At 42.4% G+C, this 21,503-nt stretch overlaps 1 protein-coding gene across 5 annotated transcripts in view; it reads right to left on the bottom strand.

The window, feature by feature from the left end:
• Positions 1–21,303, bottom strand: part of NAXD (NAD(P)HX dehydratase) — a 50,862-nt gene extending 29,559 nt beyond the window's left edge. Inside the window, exons 1-6 of one of the 5 annotated variants that reach the window (XM_063149969.1) lie at positions 21,220–21,299; positions 19,371–19,951; positions 17,796–18,167; positions 14,257–14,407; positions 13,155–13,200; positions 11,429–11,517 (exon numbers count right to left, since the gene is read on the bottom strand). In XM_063149969.1, the coding sequence (XP_063006039.1) occupies positions 11,429–11,517; positions 13,155–13,200; positions 14,257–14,407; positions 17,796–18,167; positions 19,371–19,932 (1,220 nt within the window). In that variant the 5' untranslated portion in view covers positions 19,933–19,951; positions 21,220–21,299. Of the gene's footprint in view, positions 1–11,428; positions 11,518–13,154; positions 13,201–14,256; positions 14,408–17,795; positions 18,168–19,370; positions 19,952–20,554; positions 20,592–21,113 lie in introns of those variants that run through there. The other 4 variants (XM_063149968.1, XM_063149970.1, XM_063149972.1 and 1 more) reach the window with 4 other exon arrangements.
• Between the last annotated feature and the right edge of the window lie 200 nt (positions 21,304–21,503).

The raw sequence follows: 21,503 nt of genomic DNA on the forward strand, positions 1-21,503 counted from the left end.
GAGTGAGGGCCCCGCAAGGGCAAGGGGACAGTGAACAGCAGGACATCGCTGTCCCTGGAGCAGTCCCTGTTCCAGCAGGCTGAGCTTCTTCCACTTGAGCACTGCAGCTCCCTCCTCCTCCTCCTCTACCTCGCATGGAAACCAGCTTGAGAACTGTTAAACAGCTCACTTTTATTTTTGTTTATCTCTGTACCGTCACATATCAGTTTATGATGTAGATAGAAGATGGAAATAAAAATTATTCAAGAAATAGCTAAAGCACTATTTAAAAAAAAGACAGGTCTTTAATATGTGGTAGGTGGAACATGTGAAAAACTGCCTGCAAACCAAACTCTAATAAAACATCATAATTTCTGAATGCAGACCACTTTTCTTTGCTCACATACTGAACTTCTTTTATCTTTGAAGAGCAATATATATCTCAATGTACATACACCATGCAGTTGTAAGAACACTGCAACTTCTAGGTATGCAAGGATGTCTGGACTCAATTTACCTTTGGATAGTAGAAGCCAAATAGATTAACAAAAGCTTCATTAAGCATAAGCTAAGAATAGAGCCACAGGTAGTGTCACAAATGCTCTGCTCTTCTACAAATATCTTATGCAAATAATCTAACCATAAAAAAGTTTGTCAATTTATTTATATTCAGGACTGAAATAAGATAGTTTTGTCTAAAACTCAATTGATAATGTGCACTTTTCAAAACAAAGCCATCTCTTGGGAAATAAACAGTCCAATATTAAGCCACTCCTGCACACTTTGCCTCTGGTAATAATAAAAACCTACTGTGGAGCTTTTCATCTTCCAAGCATCTTACAAATATTATATTCAACTCCTTTGCAATGTCACATCAAGAAGCAATCCAAGATGTGAAGGGTCAAGAGATTAAAAATGGCGATAATGACTACTACATTGCAAAATCAGCTATAAAACCATGCTGTAAGTAACTGATGGATTTTATATCTTCATCAAGAAACCAGAAAAATACTGTCTCACAACAGCACCATGCCAGCTTCACTTCAGGACACTGAATGTTCACAACAGCTGCGCTACACAGCTACGGACGCTGTACCAATATCCTGCAGCTGCTCTGGAAGTGGAAGGGCTGTTGTGTTATCTACAGTTTATGTCCACACACGTACATCAAACCAGCAGCATTTTAAAGCTGATAGGGTACAAATTATCAACAAGCAGCTTCAGGCAGGGGTAATCCTTGAATGTTCCTGACCATGGGATTTAGCACAAAGGCAGAATTCCTCTAGCTCTTACCAGCTACAGTCTACACATGATGTTTGAACACGCCCAGAAAAGCTCTCTGACTCTAAGATCAGACGGCCTCTGCACTCTCAGCTCCAAAACAAAGCTCAACCTGCCTGTCAGGCACAGTTCCTGCACCATGGTAATTCCTCATCAGTGGAAAAAGTGGCTGGGAGAGGCTAGCTGGCATGGGCCAAAATCCTTGCTAAGGATCATCTGGATAATTAGCCTGTACAGATAATTGTGCCTGGGTACTGAGGAATAAATATTTCTTGGCAGTATTTAGTTTATCATCACAGAAAAAGTCAATGCATGTTCTTGTTTGCCTGTGGATCAATACCAGACACAAATGTCTTTGGGAAAAGCTACTTTGGAGGCAACAGCACAGAATGCCATGTCAGGTCCTCAGCTGCTCATGGTGCACTACACTCACACAGAGAACAGAGTGAACCTCCTTTGTCACATCATGCCAATTTCTCTGCCTGGTTACTAAACTGATCTCAAACATCTCCTTTTACTTAATCACCTCCACTGCCCAAGACATTGAAACAACAACTGGAATTAGCGTTGTACTTTAAAAAAAAACCAACATCTCTCTAGAAAGATAAGGGGTATGGAGAAGACTTCCCCTTGATCAAAAGAGATGTGATCTTCAAGCTTTGACAGAAATTAATCAAGTGAGCAAGAATCACTATTGCCTTTAGAGGTGCAGAGCCATATGAAATCCAACTTGATTTTTTTCCAAAGGAGGTATCACAAATGCAGCACCCCCAATCTAAAGCACAAAGCTACTAATAACATAAAGAGAAGCAAGAAAATCTCTTAAGGCCAGGAGAAAACAATATTTCAGTTTCTGAGAAGAGAGTAAAAACCTTTAAGACAAACTTTGATTAAATAAAAATCTGGGATTTTCCAAAATAAAGCAAGTTTTTTTGAAGGTGATAGGGCAACACTTTGGGAGCTAGTCTGCTTTCCCCTAATACAAAAATACACCATGAACATACAAAATAGGAATAACTGGGAAGCTGAATCCTAGCAGTAATACCTGTAAACATGGAGAGTGAACTGCAGTACCATTGTGCAGATGTGTGCAAAAAAATATTCTAGTGACAAAGCACCTCAGGGAATATATGGGGAATGAACAGATCTCCAACAGCTACTTCCAGCCAATCACCAGGTGTTATGTGACACGTTATCAGATGCCATTCTGATGAAAATCTAGATTATTACAACTCACTGTTGTTCAATCAAGCCCCAAACACTTCCTCAAAACCTTAGCTTGTCTGCAAAGCAACCAGTAAACCTCTGCCTGCACGCATTAAAGAACTATCACAGGGTAAACACATAAATAACAACTGCAAGACAACAGAATAGCTAATAAGAAAAACTGAAAGAGCTTCTGTAATTTGTGTCATATCTGTGAAGCTGCACAGGTAAGGAAGAGTCTAAAGCTAATGTCAGCAATCACAGAATCAACTTCACAAATTGTCCATTAGTCAGATCAAGCAGACAGAGGAGGTTACATGGAGGCACACGAAGGAAAAGGACACCAGAGATGGGGTCTGATCGGCTTTCCTTGGCTGTTAAGGAGAGGCTGAGATGACTGATGATCTCTTGGGAAGGCAGACACAGCACCTTTATCCTCTGCTGTCCCTGAAGCTGCTGGGTAGACAGGAGCAAGGTATGGTGTTCAGTATCTTGCATGTTTATCTTTTTCCTCTTTTCTATGCTTACAAAATATATTGAGGAAAGTACTTTCCCTGGCAAAATAGACAAGGATTCTTCAAATTAAACATCATTGAGTCTCTAAAATGGTGAGGACAAATTTTCTTTATAAATTATTAGTGGCTTTAGGTAACTTTTGCCACATTAACCTCATGAAGTTCAAGGAGTGCAAGGTGTTGCATCTGGATTGGGCCAATTCCAGATATGAGTACAGACTGGGAGAAGCCATTAGAGGCAGCCTTGAGGGGAAGAGCTAATAAAGAAAGAAGAACTAAGTTAAACTTTTATAAGCTTAACTTATCTTCAGAACTCTTCTATATTTCACTATGGCACAATGAAAATTGTCCTAAAACACAGTTCTGTAGATCTTCATCTTAGGGAAAGCTTGATGTAATAATCTTTCCAAAAACAGACAAACAAACAAAACCTCCTAACATTAAAAAAAAAAAAACAAAAAAACAAACAAACAAACAAACAAGAAATCCCCAACAAACACCAAAGATGGTGGGTATTGCCCTAAAATCACCCATAGTTCCTAAGCACCTTCTAGGGCTGTTTGTAACAGATATCTGACAGGTGCCATCTGCTTGAAAGTCTTCTCTAGGTTGGTCACTGCCCAGAGTGGGGGACACTTGACAGCTAGGATCTGAAACACCACTCCCATCCTCAACTCTCTGAAGAAATAAAATTTTGTTCTATGCTGCATTTTATTCAAAGACTGGCTTTTACCAAATGATCAAAAGCCACCAAGCAACAGCTTTAAATAATCACAGAAAGCTCTAAACACAGCAGCTTTCCCCATTCAGGATGAATGACAGTTTCTGTCACTGCTTTCTGGAGGAGGGAAAGGAACAGGAGATAAGGTGCAGCCTTGTCAAATTTTACATGGAAACAAGAAAATGTGAAGCAAAGTCAGCAAGGGTATAACCAGGAGCTACAGAAATAGTAGATAAGCATGAATGACAGCACAAACAGGAGGCAGCAGGACTGCAGCTCTTCACATGGGTTTTGGGCAGAGCTGGTACCTCCTCAGCAATCAGAGATGTGGTTTGGACACCAGAAAACGCCAATCAGTGGGACCTCCTGCTAGAGGAGAACACGGGGCAAAAGCAAGATTGCTGTCACCCGATTGACTATATGGCTCCTCACTGGAAAGGACATTATTCAAATCCTGCTTGTAATCTGTACTCACTTGGTATGACTGGGGCGGGCAACTCCAAATGCATTAAAATGTATCACTGCACAAGCCTGTTTATGCAAACTCAGACAAAGCCACACTAAGGGGGCAGTTTCATAGCAAACCTACAGACTTATCTTCAAAGATGGGAAAATTTCTGATCTGAGGATGAAAGAGTTTCAGTTTTGTTTGTCCAAACACTGCAGGTAATTATAATTAATGTGCATCAAATGTTAGACCTGCTGACATGTGTAATGTTCATGTAATACAACACATCAAAAGAGCCAAAGATGGGACACAATGTGTAGCTCTAGAACCGAAGTAATTCTCTCAGAAAACTAATTGTTACCAATTGTGGTAAACCTTGGGTGAGGTTTTCATTGGGAAAATAAGATAGGGAGTGAAATTATCCTGGAAAGGATGGGTCAAAGGAATGAAAATCAAACTCAAGCAATGCAAAAAATGTTTGGCATAAAATTAAACTAATTCTCTATTCTAAGAGTGGCTGTATTTGCCAATGTTTAAATCATCTCTCTCGTACAAATTTCCAGAAGCCCAAGGGCTTCAGGGAGCCTCTTTCAGTCCCAGGACCAGAACTGGAAATAATAGCTTCTTCTAGAGAAGCTCTTGTGTTTCTCACCAAGCACCTCAGTCAGGTAGAGCCAATTGCAGAGACAACACACTGGCATGAAGCTGTCTGGATGCAATTAGAGAACAAAAGGAGATACATGTATTAAATTAAGATTAGCATATTAAAATGCCCCCCCAAAATGTTTAGAAGACAAAAGGATCATTTTCACCTAGCAGACTGTTTAAATATCTAAATTGTGTACACTCTGTAAACACTGGATAGACAATACATATTTTCCAGCTACAATTTGATTAAATAACAGGGAAGAAAATGAAAGAGAAATAAAGACCTTAATGAGAGAGGGACTGAATTCTATTCAAATCAAGTCTTCTTTTCCAGACATTGAGTAAGTTAATTTAGACACCAGAAGGGAACCTGGTAGGCTTCTTCTGTTAGCAGCAGCAAGAACAGCAACCCATTATCCAGGAGAAGCAGGAGTATCACAAGTTCATAGAAAGGAACTGCTCTTAATGTGCAGATACAGAGTCTTGCTCCATATTCTACCTTCATTCTACCTTCAAGGCAGTAAAAGCATGAATGACCTATTGAGGTGAACATTTAGAAAAAAAATGACACATTGGCCACATTGTTGTTTTGGGTTTTTTTTTTTTCATAATGCCAATGACTGTAAGTGTTTTCCATAGCTGCTGCCTGGACACCAGACTCTCACTCAGGTATCAGATTTCTGCTACATTGGGAATTGGGTGATCATACACTAGAGGCATGGAGCTAACCCAAATGCACTACACAAATGGGATCACCTCTCTTGAGCAGAGCAGAGCCTCTTGCATCCTGTGAGACAGCCCCAAAGGGGAAGAAGCTGTTGCCTGACTCTGTTTTCTGAGGTTTCTCACCCAGACATGACTACAGCACTGAACATCAACCTTATCTAGCCTTGTAAAGATACCACAGCTACCAACACAATAATTTTATGACTTGCACTTAGACATATACAAATACATAAAGCAGTTGTAGTCTGCTTTGATCTCAACCATATTACCACTGTGTATTATGACAATCCTCTCCAAAAGCATAATGATACCCAAATGTCTTGACCTCCTATTTTCAGAGTTCATGGAAATGCTCTTGACCCATTATATTTCCCATGAACTGAATTGATAAATACAATCTGGCTAATATTTTTCAAATGGACAGCAATCAACCAAATTTGTGACTTTAAAAGCCATAGAAAGAAGATGACAATGAAATGTCCCTCAGAAAGAAACACATTTAAAATGTCCCTAGAAAAAGAAAAATAATGCCCCCCCCCTTATTTTTTAATATTAAAATCAGTAAATAAAGTGACAAGCTTTGATCACATGGTAGCCCTTGCACTCAACCCTTAAGGCAGAGACAACAGTTGAATACCCAGAAGGTTAGAGTACTTCCAGTCAGCTGTGAACACATGAGAAGACAGGACAGGTCTCAACCTACACAGCTGCTTTGCTTATTGTCATCCGGGGAAAAAAAGGGGGGGATCCTAAAACCTTCAAAAATAAACCCCAGGGATGCCTGCCTTCAGTCAAACTCAGGAAAGATTGAACACCAAAGAAATTTGATCCCGGTTTCAAACCACAGCAGTATGGCAAGTATTCAGGAAGATAAATTTGGCCAGATCAAACTGGAGTACATCTCCTTCTGACATATCAGAAAGCAGCAAGGACAGCAGAACTCCCTGCAGCAATGCTAAAAATCTGTGGCTACTTCTCACACTTTGAGGAGGTGACAAAACCTCTGCTGGAATCACAGGGGACCTCTGCAACAACAGGAAGGAAAGGGACTATAGCACAGGGTGAATAAACCTCCCTGCTTTTATTCACTCTGCAATACACAGCAAAGAAGGAGCGGTTTTTTGCCAAGAAAGCTGGACACAGGAAACAGGTCCATAAGCAAGTTTTGGCCACAGCACTCCATGACAGAACAAGAAACAGTTTAAATATATAAATTCTCTAAGTCTGCACATACAAATTGACCTTTATCTCCCCCTAAGTACTTAAGAAAAAAAACTGGACTTTCTCATGTGATTTCTAGCCAGGCTGATGTCTAAATGAGGCTTTGGAAGAATGATCAAAAAGTTTATATCTTCCTTCATCTTTGCTGCAGGAGACCCAGCAGCCAAGTCGCCTATGAGACATCATTTTGATTGTTGGAGGCATCTCTGTTTATTCCCTGACTTTCCCTGGTGACAATAACTCTGCACTTCTTCCAGCAGCTGATCCAAAAGTGAGGTCAGTGCCAGCATTACACCAAAGTAGTGTTTAATAGCTATCTTTAATAGCTATCCTACAGCTAGAAGGTATGAGCATCCTTCTACACTGCATCAATGCTTTTGCATCTCCTCTTCACATAATAAATTACAGGAGACCAAAAATATTAAGATTATTGCTGGGCTTTCTTTAAGAGATTTGGCACTGGTTCAGAGTGCTCAAGTAACTTATCAGGGCCTCAACTAGCCATGATTCACTTTCATGATTTTTTCAAATGCTCAAAACATAGACAAAATTCAATAAAACTAGGTAAAATATGTTCCAGAAACCCTGATCTTCACTGAGTTTCTTCATTAAAGATAGCTGCCCTCAACAAACAGTCCAGCCTCAGAAGTACTTTTTTCCCAATTATTCTTATTTCAAACTAAAATGAATAATCTTTTCCAAAATGCAACCCAAACCTGAACTCTGCAATTAACTGTAAGACTTGAAGTAATTCTGACAATCTTTCCTAGTCCACACAAACCCAGAGATATAACCAGCTAAGAGGAAGGTTTTAGCTCTAAATCCATGCCTTGTTCAAGGGTGGCTTTTTTGGTGGATAATGTAGAATTACGTCACTTCTTTGGCACCACAAGAAATCAATGATCTCATTCTACTCTGATAAAACCCTGGAGGATCAAGGAGTATATTGACTGTTGACTTTACAAACTGTCTGATGACCAGCTTACAAGGGGGCTACTCAGTATTATCTGGCTCTTTTCTGGCCTACAGAGAAGAAAATCTCTGTACAATTATGAAAAATCCCGGCAAAAGGGGAAAATAGCACAATAGATTTATTCTCTCTTCTTTCAACATACAACCACCTGGGTTCCTACAGCTCATTTAGCTCTGTGATCACTTGCCTACCAGGACAAGATAAGGTAACCCAGCACAGGTATCCAAGAAGTCTATTCAGTCTGATCTGAGCCAGGCCACTACCATGGCAAATATGAAAAAGCTGCTGAAAACTCTTCTCTAGAAAGGCATGCAGGAAGTGTGCACACATGTACAGCAAAAATCCACACAGAGAACACCTGCAATAAAACTTAATAAAATGCCAAAGCTAGGTTTTATCTTGCCTGTATTTGTGAAGCATTTACAGTAGGAGCCTATTAGCTGACAGAACAGGAAAGTGCAGCACAAACCTGAGGTAGCAGTGACAAGACCAAGGAGAGCAGATGTCACCAAGACTGGGTATATTCCACTATTCAAAGACCCCAACTTCTGCAATACGCATTTTTTGCTTCTCCACAGGAAAGCAAGAAGTTGGACATCAATATGAATGTTAGTTGGACATCAATATTGAACTGGTTAGCTGGTCAATTTTTGAATAATACCACGTCCTTGTGGAAGGGGACATAATGCATTTGACAGAATCCCTGAATAAAAAGGAAAAGTTACTATTTATAATACTGACTATTCACACCCCTAGACATCCTGCTTTCCTTATTCTGCTCAGGTAGTGAGGACACAAAGCCAGGTGCTGAAGTTTCATTTTTCCAGATCCCAGGCTGTCACATGCAGTCCCAGCTCTCACATTCACTTACAGGGAATGAAGTCAAGAAACAAAAACCACAGAAAGCGGCACTATGGGTGTCCCCAAAACACAGTGTCACACCAAAAGGATTCCTGGGATGGACTGCATCTGAGATCATGTGGAATTGCCTTGGCAATGCTGCAAGATGGATGTTCATTTTCATAACCCTCCTTCTGCAATCCTGCTCAATCATTCTCACATACCATTCTCTGCATCCTTCAAGTGACAGACAGTTGCCAAAGACCTGAAACGCCCCAGTCCAACTTCTAACTCTCCCATGCCTTCACCAGTCATGCTGGCAAAGATCCACAACAGCAGCTCTAATGAGCCCAAAGAGCCCAAGCACCCAGAGAGGGCAAGAAAAGAGCATTTTTTTCCCTTGAGGTGATCCCCTGTGAGGTGAAGGCAGTAGAGAAAGCAGTGGCAGCTAAGATGATAAAATGTCAGACTCCCAGCAGTACAAAATGGCAGCTGAACCCTGGCAAAGTGCCAAGCTGCTCAAACAGGGAGTTGAGCACACGGGGCCATAATTATGATTAGCATAATAACAGAGTGGCACAACAGCTACCTAGTTACTCTGAAGGGTCATGGAGAAATCACAACAAAGCAGAGTTTTGAGGAGAGCCACAAAAGCAAACAATGGCATAGCTCTGGTGGGTTTTACCCGGAGGTTCCCCCATGCGTGAAGCGCGGCCGGGAGGAGGCACAAAGGCTGTTTAAGGGATCAGGCTCCGAGGCAGGAGCAGCCGGCCGTGCCCGCGGAGCGCAAACCGCCCCACCACGTACAAAGGATCAGAGGAACACTGAACACAAAGCACCTTGCCAGAAAAATAGGCTGTTAGTGTAAATTTCAATAAAACCTGGGCTCAGTAGAGTCAATCAAGATTTTTTTCCTTTCTAACCAGAAAAGACTCTTTTCTCTTTCCCTCTGCCCCGGTTTGAGAATGAAGCAGAACAGATTAAAAAAACCGAGAAAATTTAATAAATAAAATCTGAACACTCAGATACTAGCATTTTTTTCATTTTGAATGTCATGTAAACAAGATTTACAGATCCACTGCATCATGCAATTAGCCCAGCTGTCTGTATGAAATGAATTAGAGTTTTATTAAAAGTATTAAATACTGAGTCACAGACTTAAAAGATATATGGACATGAAAATCTGCAGATTAACTATACTGTGTATGTCTGAAGGAACTCATAGACAGAGTAGAAGTTTAAAATCAAAAGTTCTCTTGGCAGGTAGAAAGATCAGAGTTTTCACTGAAATCTGAATTCCAGAGAAGACACTGAGAATCTGTGTATAAAAAAATCCCACTCTTACTTAGCAGGCCTGATTTGGTTCTTCATGAACAGAAAGTTTACTGTTAACCCTATTTTCAGCTCCCTTTTCCTCTGTGCTGCTTCTATATCTCCTATTAACATTTTCCGTTACCAGATATCAAGAACTACTGCATACACAAACCAAGCTTTTCCCAAGGCAAGGTCAACTCATCACCATACAAGATGACCATCTGGTGTACCTCAAGTGAAAGACATCCAGACACCCCAAGTTAAATGCTGATATTGCCATTAGGCTTCTCCATTGCATTTGCTATCATATGATATCAGACAGAACATCAACAGAAGAGATGCTTTTTAGACTGAAGAGATAAACAGTCATACTGGTAAAAACCCTACCCATCTCTCCTTGCTTTCAAACATCATTTTTATTTTGTCTGAAATCCAAAAAGTTACAGGTTTCTTCTACCTTTGGGGAGTGGGGGAAAAAAGCAGCCAACAAAACACAACCCTGTTTAGCTGCCTTCCTTCTAAGCACTTCTGTCTCCAGCAACAGGAATGAATCCCACCTTCAGAATGCAATAAATTTACAACTTCCAACGCAGACATCCCCGTAAGGAAGACCACATTCTTGTTCTCAGACACCAAATTATTCCTACTGTCATAAATCCTTCCTGATAGCAGTATCTGACAAACATGTTTTTAAATCATGCTTTTCCTACCCTCATCACAGCTTTGCTATGTACACCAAGAGACTTTGACATGCACTGGTGTGAACTAAGCTCACAGGCATACACCTAAGGCACACATCTTAATTCCAATTTGCAGTGCTCATTGCAAACAATCAAAACACCTAATTGAAACAAATTTATCCTATGAAAGTTCATCAATCAGTAACATTTCAGAACAGAAATTCAGAGAAGCACACACACATTGACACTGATTTTCTCAATTAGAGGACAGTCACTTATTAAAATTTCCTCTTCTTGTTAATTAAACCCTTATTTTATATAATTTTGGAACATCTATTAATTCCCAAGAACAGGTGTGTATTTCAAACAACATACTCATGAAGCAAAAGGAGAATTAGCATCTCTCTTGCCTTGTAATTTTACCTAGGTGTCTATATACACAGTAGTGAGAGGAAAACAGACACTCTACTATTAAATACTATTAATACTGAAGAAGCAAGAGAACACACTCCATTTGCCTTTCAAATGCAGATTGCAAAATGCTGACTTGTAGCAATTTTTAGCTCTGGATCTTGCTGCTGCTCGCTGCTAAATGCATTACAACCACAGAACAAGTCAGGGAGAAGCAGGAAGAAAGATCTCTGCTTTTTAAAACTTGTACTTTGACAGACACAAAAAGAAATTCACAGCTGACTGTCCCATATTAAATATTCAACTGGTCATAACGAAAGGACAAAGCCTGGAGTTTTTGTGATCTCCAGCTCACCCATCCAGTAACTGAGCAAAATAAATAACACAAACGAATCAATTATCAGACCGAAATATTAAAACTAGTAAGCCTGACTAGCTCATTTAAACAAACTGTAAGTCACTTACAGAACTGGATGAACAATCAGCTCTGGACTATATGATTTGATTACCGTTGCTGCATCTTTGGTACAAAACACATGGGATAAATCTGCACCCTAAAAAAGAAAATTTGCAAACAGTATTGTCAAATTTATACTTAATAATAACTTAATCATTCCAAAGATTACTCAACTAATAATTCAACTGAATATTTTCCTCTCGGTAGTTTAAACAAGTTTTATGATGTTTCTTCTATTTTGGCATAAACTAGTATGAAATATTCAGTTCTTTTTGTATGGAACTTCCAATATATTTTTTTTCTGTTTCTCGCTAACAGGATGACTGAAAACGCAAATCTCAAATTTTTATTCACTTGAGAAATGTTTCTCATCTGTAGATGAGCAAAGACTACAATGTCTCATGTACAAAAGCCATAGATGAACGTGAGTAAAACTACTTAAGAGAGCCATAATACTATTGTAACACTTGAAAATATAGCTATGGTGACCCATGAATACATTTCTAGTCCTACCATTTTTACTGAATAGGCAAAATTCATACATGAAAAAGGCTGGCACAATTTTGGCAACACACCCTATGTTAAATAAACATTAAAGCTAAAGAGCTGAGTCTCAAGCTTCTGCTACCAACTCAAAAAATCAGAGCACACATAAAATTATGTAAGGAGTGACCAGACCAGTGATCTTGTATTGGTCATGCATACTGAAACTTCCCAGTATCAAGGAAGTGTCTTCTCTGTTTTACCACTATACATTGAACATTTCAAGCTACTGTGACTGTTTATGTGCAGATGTAATGGTCTGAAATCAAGTGACCTCAGTAAGGAACCTCTTGGTATTGCCACAGGACTTGCCCACATAGTGGACAGAATAGTGGACAGAAAGCTGAGTGGCCTTGTGATTTTATAATAACATGGTTAAAAAACATCACTTCAGTTTCAAATTTTTGAGGGTTTGCATCCTGAGAGAAGAAGTGGTTAGAAATATCTGGGATGGTTACCTACATATTGAGAGAAATCTTCAAAAAGAAAAACAGACACAATGAGCTGAAAGTACTGACACACTATATATAGCATTCTGAAAATCAGATGTATTATGTAAGCATGGCTTGTTTACATTTAAACAATCACCCTGTATTTATGTAGTCTGTTTAGCCATTTAATATGTCAATAAAATAAGGTAGTTCATGCTTCTAGGAAAAAAAATCTTAGAAAATACTTCTGCTGAAGATTAGAATGCAAATAAAATGTGCTATTAGAAATTACATGGAATTCCACCCACAATCTTTAAACCTACCACATATAAAAATTTTACCAGTCTAAAGTTTTAAATTTTGAAAGAAAGTTGTTTCATTCAATACAGTTATCAAGTCCAGAAAAAATTTCCAAAGAATTCACTACAGCACAAAAACACAACTCTAAACAATAATCTAAGGTTATTTCATTGTTCACTTTTGCAGAAAATATTTCATCAAGTCTTGAAATTTCCTATCCAAGTCCCTGAAATTGTCAAATTTTGGAAATATTTCTAACTTCGCCTTATACAGAGAAAGGAAACATGGTGAATGAAACACAATAAATGACACATTTACAAAGTATTTCTACAAATTCTGAACCAAGAAAAATTTTCTTTGCTCAAGAGAAGACCTTCTAGAGCTCAAAGTTTTAAAAATGACATCTAGGCAACAGAAATTATGAAAGGTTCACTTTGGACTTGTATAGAAGAACACGTACCACTTTGAGGGCTGTAATTGCAGCAAAATATGGTGCTCCAGTGTATCTAAAATGAAATAAAACTTAGGTTAGGAACCACAGACATGAGAAATGATCTTTCATAGAAATATTTACACAGATCATGCCATAAACCAGCAAAAGTTTCTCAAGTAACAGAGACAAACTTCAGAGACAAACAAAACAAGAGCCAAAAACTGTTTGCAAGCTAAATATGGGATCTGTGACCTGGATCAATCCCATCTGGCTTTAGATGCTTAACTAAAGTGCCTAAACTGTGATTCCATTTGCCCTAAATTCTCTTTTTATAAAGACTGAGGAGAGAGATATGAACACAATCACCCTCCAAAAGTGCTTACTTCAACAAAGAGGTTGAATGAACCTATGACCAGTAGCTTCTAACTCCTGGCTATTTGACCCAGCTACAAGACAGCACTTTTCTGCTCTTTGTGGAATGTTTATTAACAGCAGATGTCCAACAGTAGATCTCTCTTACAGGAGAAAGATGTCATCTCTCTTTCAAAAGGGGAAAATGAAAAGAAGGAAAGTGTAGTGGCTCATTCAAAGTATTGTGGCCAAAATTGGCTGTAGGTCAGTACAGCATTTAACTGATTTATGCAGTACATTTTTTCTCCCCTGAAATAGGATATTTCCATTACTCCAGTACATAAAACAAGACATTGACAGAATCTACTAAACACCAATATTTATCAAAATAAAATGCCTACAAGAAAACACAGCATAAGAAAAAAGAGACACAGTTCCCGAGAAGGCAAAAAATCAGATGTGCCACTGTGTTACTCTATTTATTCTAAAACCTCACCATGCAATGGGAAAAGACTAACAGCTTTTGGTGGTCAAAAAAGACAGAGAAGGTAGACACAAACAGCATTTTAAGTTCCCATAACATTCAGTATAAAAACTTGGCAACATATCTGCAAGGTACTGTATTCTTTCCTAAGTATGCATGGTCATGATGATGGAGTCCTAGAGCTCTCTGGAAAACTGTGGTTTAAGTGTAAGGTGAGCTTGAATGGGTTCTCCAGGCAGTTATGAAATCCTGAAGCTTTATCAGAAGCAAAAATCAAATTTCTATTTAACTTACTCTCGGCATCCTCCAACAATGCCTATACGACCATCTTGACCTTTATGCTTTTTCCCTGTGAGAGGAGGGATAACATTGCGCACCAGCTGGAAAATATTCTCCATATCCTTCAGAGTGTGTGTTCTGTGCAGTGAAAAAGACCTCTCTATAACTGAAAAGAAGAAAATAAGTGTTACTTCAAAGAATGTTCTTCCTTAAACTATTGCCAAGCATTTCTTTTAAGCACTCATGTACACTAATAAAATCACACAAAGATACACAAAGTGACATACTTCTAAAATCCAAATGCTTTGTCACTTAAAGGCCTTTAGAACAGTGAGTAACTAGGAAAGGTGATGATTATAAAAATGCATTCAGGGTCTGATGAAGAGAATATTCTCACTGACTGTTCACAGTCCTAATTTAGGGCTCAGGTACAGAAAGAAGCAACAACCCAGAATAGTTACATGAACATTTAGTAACTAGAAATACCTTCTTAGTTCAGCCTGAAATCAGTTCCATAATTAAGCTCAACTGAAACAGGAACACTTAGTAAGGACTAACACATCCACAGAGCAAGCACAAAGCAACTGAAACCAAATTTTAAATGTACACCCTACCTTATATTTCGCATCCCCTTAAAGACTTCCACCTCTTAGCAGAATCACTGCTTTGTTATTTTGGTAGGAGGTTACAAAGCATAGTGAAAGTCTTTCTGCAAAACTATAATCCAACACACTAGATGCAAACATCACAAATATCACACAAAGATCATTTTTAGCTATAATACATCTCCAAATCTCTGATGCAAAGCCACATGTCAAGCCACATACTAAAACAACTGCACACTCAGTAGGCTATGTATCAAATTACTCTTTCCAAAGGCTATAAAAATTTAGAAGAAAAAGTTACTTCAACAATTACAACTAGAAAGAATCAAAACATTTACCTAACACGGGGAAAATGTGAAGATCACTACTTCTATCAACAATATGTTAACTATAAACTGCAGCAAATACACTAAAAGAGCAAATTCTTAAAAGCTCCTCATTACCTGTAAAACTTTGCTCAGAAGAGTGGCTTATTTGAATGCTAATATCAGTGTTCTAGATCATAGCCATGCTTACTTTCTTTTTTACAGATTTTCTAAAAAGCTTTCAAGAACTGCTACACATGTAAAACATAATTATGTAGAAAATAATTCCCATGATATTCCTTATTTTCAGCTGTACACAACTCAATAACCCAAACCCTCAACTCCAAAATATAGAGGGGAAGAAAAAAGAAGGAAAAAAAAAGAAAAAAAGAAAATTTCTGTTCCAGAAGTACTGGGCATAATAAGGGGAAAAAATGTAATAAACAAGAAAATTCCAAGTCTGTGCGCTATCAGCAAAATAAATCTTTTTCTCTGTCTTTCACAGAATCTAAACCAAACATGCTAATCTTCAGTAATAGTATGCTTTAGTCTTCAATAATGATAAATACTCTTGGCTGATCTTTTGCTCTTGAATACAGGCATCCCAGTCTTGCTGAGAAATAATAAAAACTAGGGGGGGGGGGGGGGGGCGGGTAAAAAAGAAAGGAATGAAAATAAAAGAAAAAACCCACAACCTGATTTGGATTACGGCCAAAATAGTATTGCAGTGACCCAAAGGAGAACAAAATCCTCAGCTCCTCTGCAAACAGGGCAGATTATTTTCTTTAAATCACACTTCACACACTTGCTGGTTTTCAACCACACAAAAATATTATGTAGCTTGGGACCCTTAAACTGCAGTGTTGCTAAGAAGGCCTTGTGTTTATTTGCTGCTGGTTCTTGTTCACGTGTGAATATAAAATCACTACATAATAAATGGAGAGAAAGCAGAGAATTATGCAAAAAGCCATTCTTAATATAGCCCTACTCTACCTACAGAATCACTATGGCATATTCAGCTCTCAACAAATTAAATCTTAATTCCTTAAAAGATGTGTTGCCTGAAGCACTGTGCTCACATTTTAACATAAACACTTTTTTACACCCTTGCCAATTAGAAGATTAGAATCTCGAATTGCTCTCGCTACAGTAAAATAAATAAAATGAATTTTTGCATTGTGCAATATGCCTGTACACCTATATGATGAAATCCAACAAGAAAAATTGAACCTCAGTTTCAGGTTGCTACACATAATTAAGCTTTTCAGGAAAAAACTTTCAGAAGTAATGGCAAGGCCTTGTAGGTACCTTCACCCCAGTCTAGAACCTTAAATAATTTCCTATGGGATTTTCTAAAGCACACCAGTTTTCCTTAATTTTAAAAGTGAGAACATTTGAAACACTGTATCCATTCATATCCCATAAATTATCGGCAAAAGTCTGCTGCCACCAGGAAATGCTACACACCAGCTATCCACTCAAGGAACACAACCAGATCTGCCCGCCTAAACCCTCAACAGGCCTAACCACCAGTCTGCCTGCACTTTACAGGGAAACAATAACTAACACACAACTGAAAGGACCTCTCAGGGAATGCCCCTCAGGATCTGGCATTCATCACTGATGCTGGCTGCTTCCTTTTTTTTTTTTTTTTCCTCTTTCCAAACTACACTTTTTTTCCTTCCAAGCAGTGTGAAAATCAGAATTAGAACAGAGTAAGAGTTTTTGCATTTCCACATGGCAGGCTACAGCCACTAAGCTCCAGTCTGACTCTACTTCCAGCACTGATGGAATATCCCTGATTTCCTCCTGCCCATGCAGCCTATCTCCAGGTACAAAGAAACTATGATGAAGATAAATGCCACAGGCACACAGATCCCAAGAAGTTTGATAATGATTGCTACCATCAGCTTCTGGCCCACACATGAGGTACAGAAGGAAGTTTGTGCATAAATACCAATTCTTGAGATACAGCTTTGCCATTCACTTTAAAGTAAACTCAGATGCCCATAGAATTTATAGAGCTGGTGTAGAAAAAAAAACCACAAGCAAATATTTTCATCTTCTATTACACCTGCTACAAGAATACAATATTTATAAGATTCAGAATTTTGTTGTAAAGGAATTTATTTTAAAGAAGCTAGATCTTAACATCTGACTTACTTCAGCGTAGGAAAAACTCCTCTCTTTTCCCAGCCCTGAAAAAACACATGCACAGCCTTAACTTCATATACTGGGTTATGCTTGGTAACTTCAAGCAGAACAGCAGCAATATTTCTGCTACAGAGTAACTCATGTTTCCAGATTGCTTCCAGCAACTCTCCTACCTGCCTTTAACATATACAACTCCTTCTCACTTCACTGTACAGACATGAATGTGGAAAGAAGTTCCCAAGGTTTACAGGGTTCCAAAGGGATAATTTTGCTCATGAAAATTTGTTATAACTAATGTACCTGTATTAAGTAATCAGTACAATGGTACGAATAATGATTTAATTTCATTTGACATCAGACAAACACCTTCACCACAGTATTAAATAATTCCAATTAGCTTTTATTTTTCAAAAGCTGCTTACTACCAGTGCTTTCACACAGAAGTTTTAAAAAGTACCCCAGCTTTTATTTATGCTGTAGAAGGAAGTACCTATCGGTGGAGAAAGTGTTGCTGTCATAGCATTATAATTAAAGTTATCCGCATATGAACGATGGTTCGCTCTCCGAGGTGGACTTGTTGGTATAGACTGTGACCTCTGTGATACCGAAGAAGAAATTCCAGCCAACATCTGTCCCAACATCTGTAACATCTGGAGTTCTCGAGCATGCTCAGCTTCCCGACGCTTGTCCTCAATTTTGAGCCTCTGCTCTTCGAATCTGTAAAACTTCTCGTCTGTATCCATGCTCTGCTGCAGGAACTTTTCCATCATTTTATCCAATGTCAAATTGGTATGGCGTTTTTTTGATCTTTTGGGCTGATTGAGAGGTGGGGTAATAGTTGGAGCACTGACTTCTTTAAAGCCTAAAGCAAGGAAAGAATCTATTATTTTTCTGATGGAAAACAATTTTCTAAGAGCAAAGCAGCAAACAGTCTCCCTACAAGAGGTGACCTAACGTCTCACAAAGCATTAGGTTACACTTTCTCAATGCAAGCTGTATTTATGTGACATAAATAGTACTTCTTTCAGAGTACCAAAGCAAATCCACAAACTTCTACCAAGTTGCAAGGGTAACACAAAAATCACAGAGCCATTTTTTAATTGTCGTAGTACTAAACTTCAACAATGGGAGTCTTTTTCATCTTCTAAAAAGGTTTAAGTGAAGGTTATTAAATAGTATAGCCTCATTTGTCTATTGCAGATAATTACATTAATCTAAATTGAGTTTCAGTCTGTTGGCATTCTAGATTTGCATTTCAAAAGAACATTAGTGTAAACAACTCTTTGATGGGGTTTAAATGTAAAAAGAAGGTTGCTTAAACGTCAACCAGTTGGCTGATTCTTAAGTCATGTCAACTTCTGAAGACAGGTTCATGTTTGTATTAAAAACCCTGCATTAATCTAGATTGAAAACAAACAAGCAACATTTCCCCCGCTGCTCCACAATACAGATGTGGAGGGTAAAGAACGCTCAGGAAAAGGACAGGCTTTATCAAAGGGCTGCTTCTGTCCGCAAGCCGATAAAGTTAGAAACAGTGTTTCTGAAACAACTCATGCAATTTATTACGTAAAAGCTCTCCCGTAGCTTTCTGGCCCAGCTGCAACATAAGGAGATTTTTCAGGTATTATCGTCATCATCGTTTTAATACCGTTTTAATGCAGTTTAGCAAAACTGCACTCAGTCTGCAGGGAACGGGAAAACACGCCAGCGGGAAGGATGCTTATTTTCTTGTACAATGCTACCTGACACTTTGTCTCGATAATCTCTGCGCTAGTTTTCCATGGGTTTCCCATTGACAAATGCCGATGAAAACTCTCGGGGGTCCTTGTCTGCAGCATCTCCCCCTCCCCGGCATGCAGCACTGGCAGCACCCGCAGCAGCCCCGGTTCACGGGGACGCGCAAGGTGCACGAGCGGGGGTAGCACGGGCGGGTTTCGGAGCGCCAAGGACGGGGCAGGAGCAGCAGGATAAGGAAAAAGCCACTTAGAAGCGCCGGCAGTGGGGCTGCGAGAGCCCGCGGGGTGAGGGGAGGACACCCGGCGCCGGGAGCCCGCAGCGTACTCACCGTCCCCCGGCGGCACGGGGATGGCGAAGGACGGGCACTCCACCTTGATGGGGTGGTCGGCGTAGGAAGAGCACTCGCCGGAATCCTCGGTGAAGTTGTCCCGGGGGGACTCCGGCCCGGCGTCCTCGTCCAGCTCGGCGTCCAGCGAGCGGCTGTTGTGCGGCGTGCCCGGCGTGGGCGGCGCGGCCAGCGGCCCCGCGGGCGGGTGGGCGCCGTCGGGCGGCGGGGCCAGCGGCTCGGGGGCGCCCTCGGGGCCCCCCCGGCAGCTGAGGATCCGGTCCATCTCGTCGTAGTACTTGCATATCTTGCGGGCGTGCCCGTTCTTCTTCAGCCCGTCCCGGGCCTGGTAGTACTGCCGCTTGAGGCCCTTGATGCGGATGCGGCACTGCTCGGGGGTGCGCTCGAAGCCCAGCTCGGCCAGGCGGCACGCCACGTCCCGGTACACATGGCTGTTCCGAAAGTTGCCGTCCAGCGCCGACTGCACGTCCGCCTCGCCCCAGATCTCCAGCAGCGCCCGCGTCTCCAGATCCGACCACAAGAAGCCCCGCGTGTTCGTAATCATCCTTGGCCGGCCGGGGTCACTGCAATGGCCGCGCACCGGGGAGAGGGAAGGAGGGAGGGAGGGAGAGAGGGAGGGACGGAGGGGGCGGAGGAGGGCGGCGGGGAGGAGGGAGGGGGTTTAATGCCCGCACGCGGCTCTCCCAGGGGGCGCCTACGCCAGCCCCGGCAGCCGCGGTGCGGCGGGAAGCGGCGGAGAGCCGGGCCCCAGGACCCGCATCCCGGGCCGCCGCCGCTCGCAGCCCGCAAACAAAACTTTCCAGGCGCCGCTTTGAGCTGCGGGCACCTGCAACAAGAGGGGTAGTGAGGTGGCAAAAAAAAAAAGAAAAAGGAAAAGGAAAAAAACCCCTCCGAAAACGATGATGACAAATAAAAAATAAACAAACAGGCACCCGGCGCGGAGCCGCGGTGCACTCCTCCCCCCTCTCAAGCAGTCATTCGTGAGCTGCCGCTCCCCCGCCCCGGGCTCCGCTGGGAGCGACAGGACGACGGCGCTGGCTGGACTTGGAGGCTCTGCTCATCACAGTGCGCCTGCCTCCCTCCCTCCCCGCCGCAGTGGAGCGCGGTCCCTACACACACACACCCCCACACACACACAGGGCGCTGCAGCTCCGCTCGGCGCCTACCTCACCCCCGCGCACCGCCGTGCCGCGCCGCGCCGCGCCAGCGCGGACAGCGACATCGCTGCGCCCCGGCCGCCGTGTCACCGAGCCGGGCCGGGCGGGCTCCCCCAGCACCGGCGCACAGACGCGCGGCAGCGCTGCCCCTGCAGGCCGCCACACAGCCGCGCCGCAGCCGGCGCCGCCCGCAGGCCCGCGGGGAGCCGGCAGCCGCTGCCCTCGGCAGACCCTGAGGCGGTGCCGGGGGTCGGGTCTGCGAGCGCTTCCCCGCCCCCGGCCGTCCCTCCGCGGAGCAGGTGAGCGGCCCGGCCGGCCCCCGCGGCAGGCGGGGGTGGGCTGCATCCTGCTGGGCCCCGCTGCCGCCCCTTCGATTTGGTTCTGCTCTCCGGCAGGAGCGTCACGCGAGGCCGCCACCGCCTCCCTCCCGCCTCGGCCCAGGCCCCGGCGGGGCTGCCTGGCCCGGCGACCTTTCCCCCCGTGGGGAGCACGCACCGGCCCGACCGCCCGGGGCTCCGGCAGCACCCGGCCCCGCCTCCCGCCCGGGCCGGCGCTCGGAGGTTTGTACCTTCGCCACTCCGCAGCCAGAGGGCCGCGGCCAGTGCGGCCAGGGCGATGGCAGCGCACCGTCCCCACATCCTGGCGGGGACAAGGCAGGGCCACTCCGCTCTTACCTCGGCCCAGCGCGGGCCTCCGCAGAGCCGCTGCCCAGCGCGCACAGCTCATCGGCGCGGCTTCCGCCTCCGCTCCGCCGGGGCCGGGCCGGGCTCCGCGGGCGGGCGGGCGGGCGCGCCCTCCTGGCACCGCTCCGCGCCTCCCCGCAGCGCTGTGTGTTACAGCCCGGCTCGGCTCGGCTCGGGAGGGGAGAACTCGGAGAGCCTGGCCCGGCCAAAGCCCGGTGCTTTGGGGCTGTCTTCCCGGCCCTTTAATTGGCAGCTCTTATAAACTCCCAGGAATT

The sequence above is a fragment of the Melospiza melodia genome, chromosome 2 (assembly GCF_035770615.1).
Source record: "Melospiza melodia melodia isolate bMelMel2 chromosome 2, bMelMel2.pri, whole genome shotgun sequence".
In the NCBI taxonomy this organism is placed as follows: Eukaryota; Metazoa; Chordata; class Aves; order Passeriformes; family Passerellidae; genus Melospiza; species Melospiza melodia.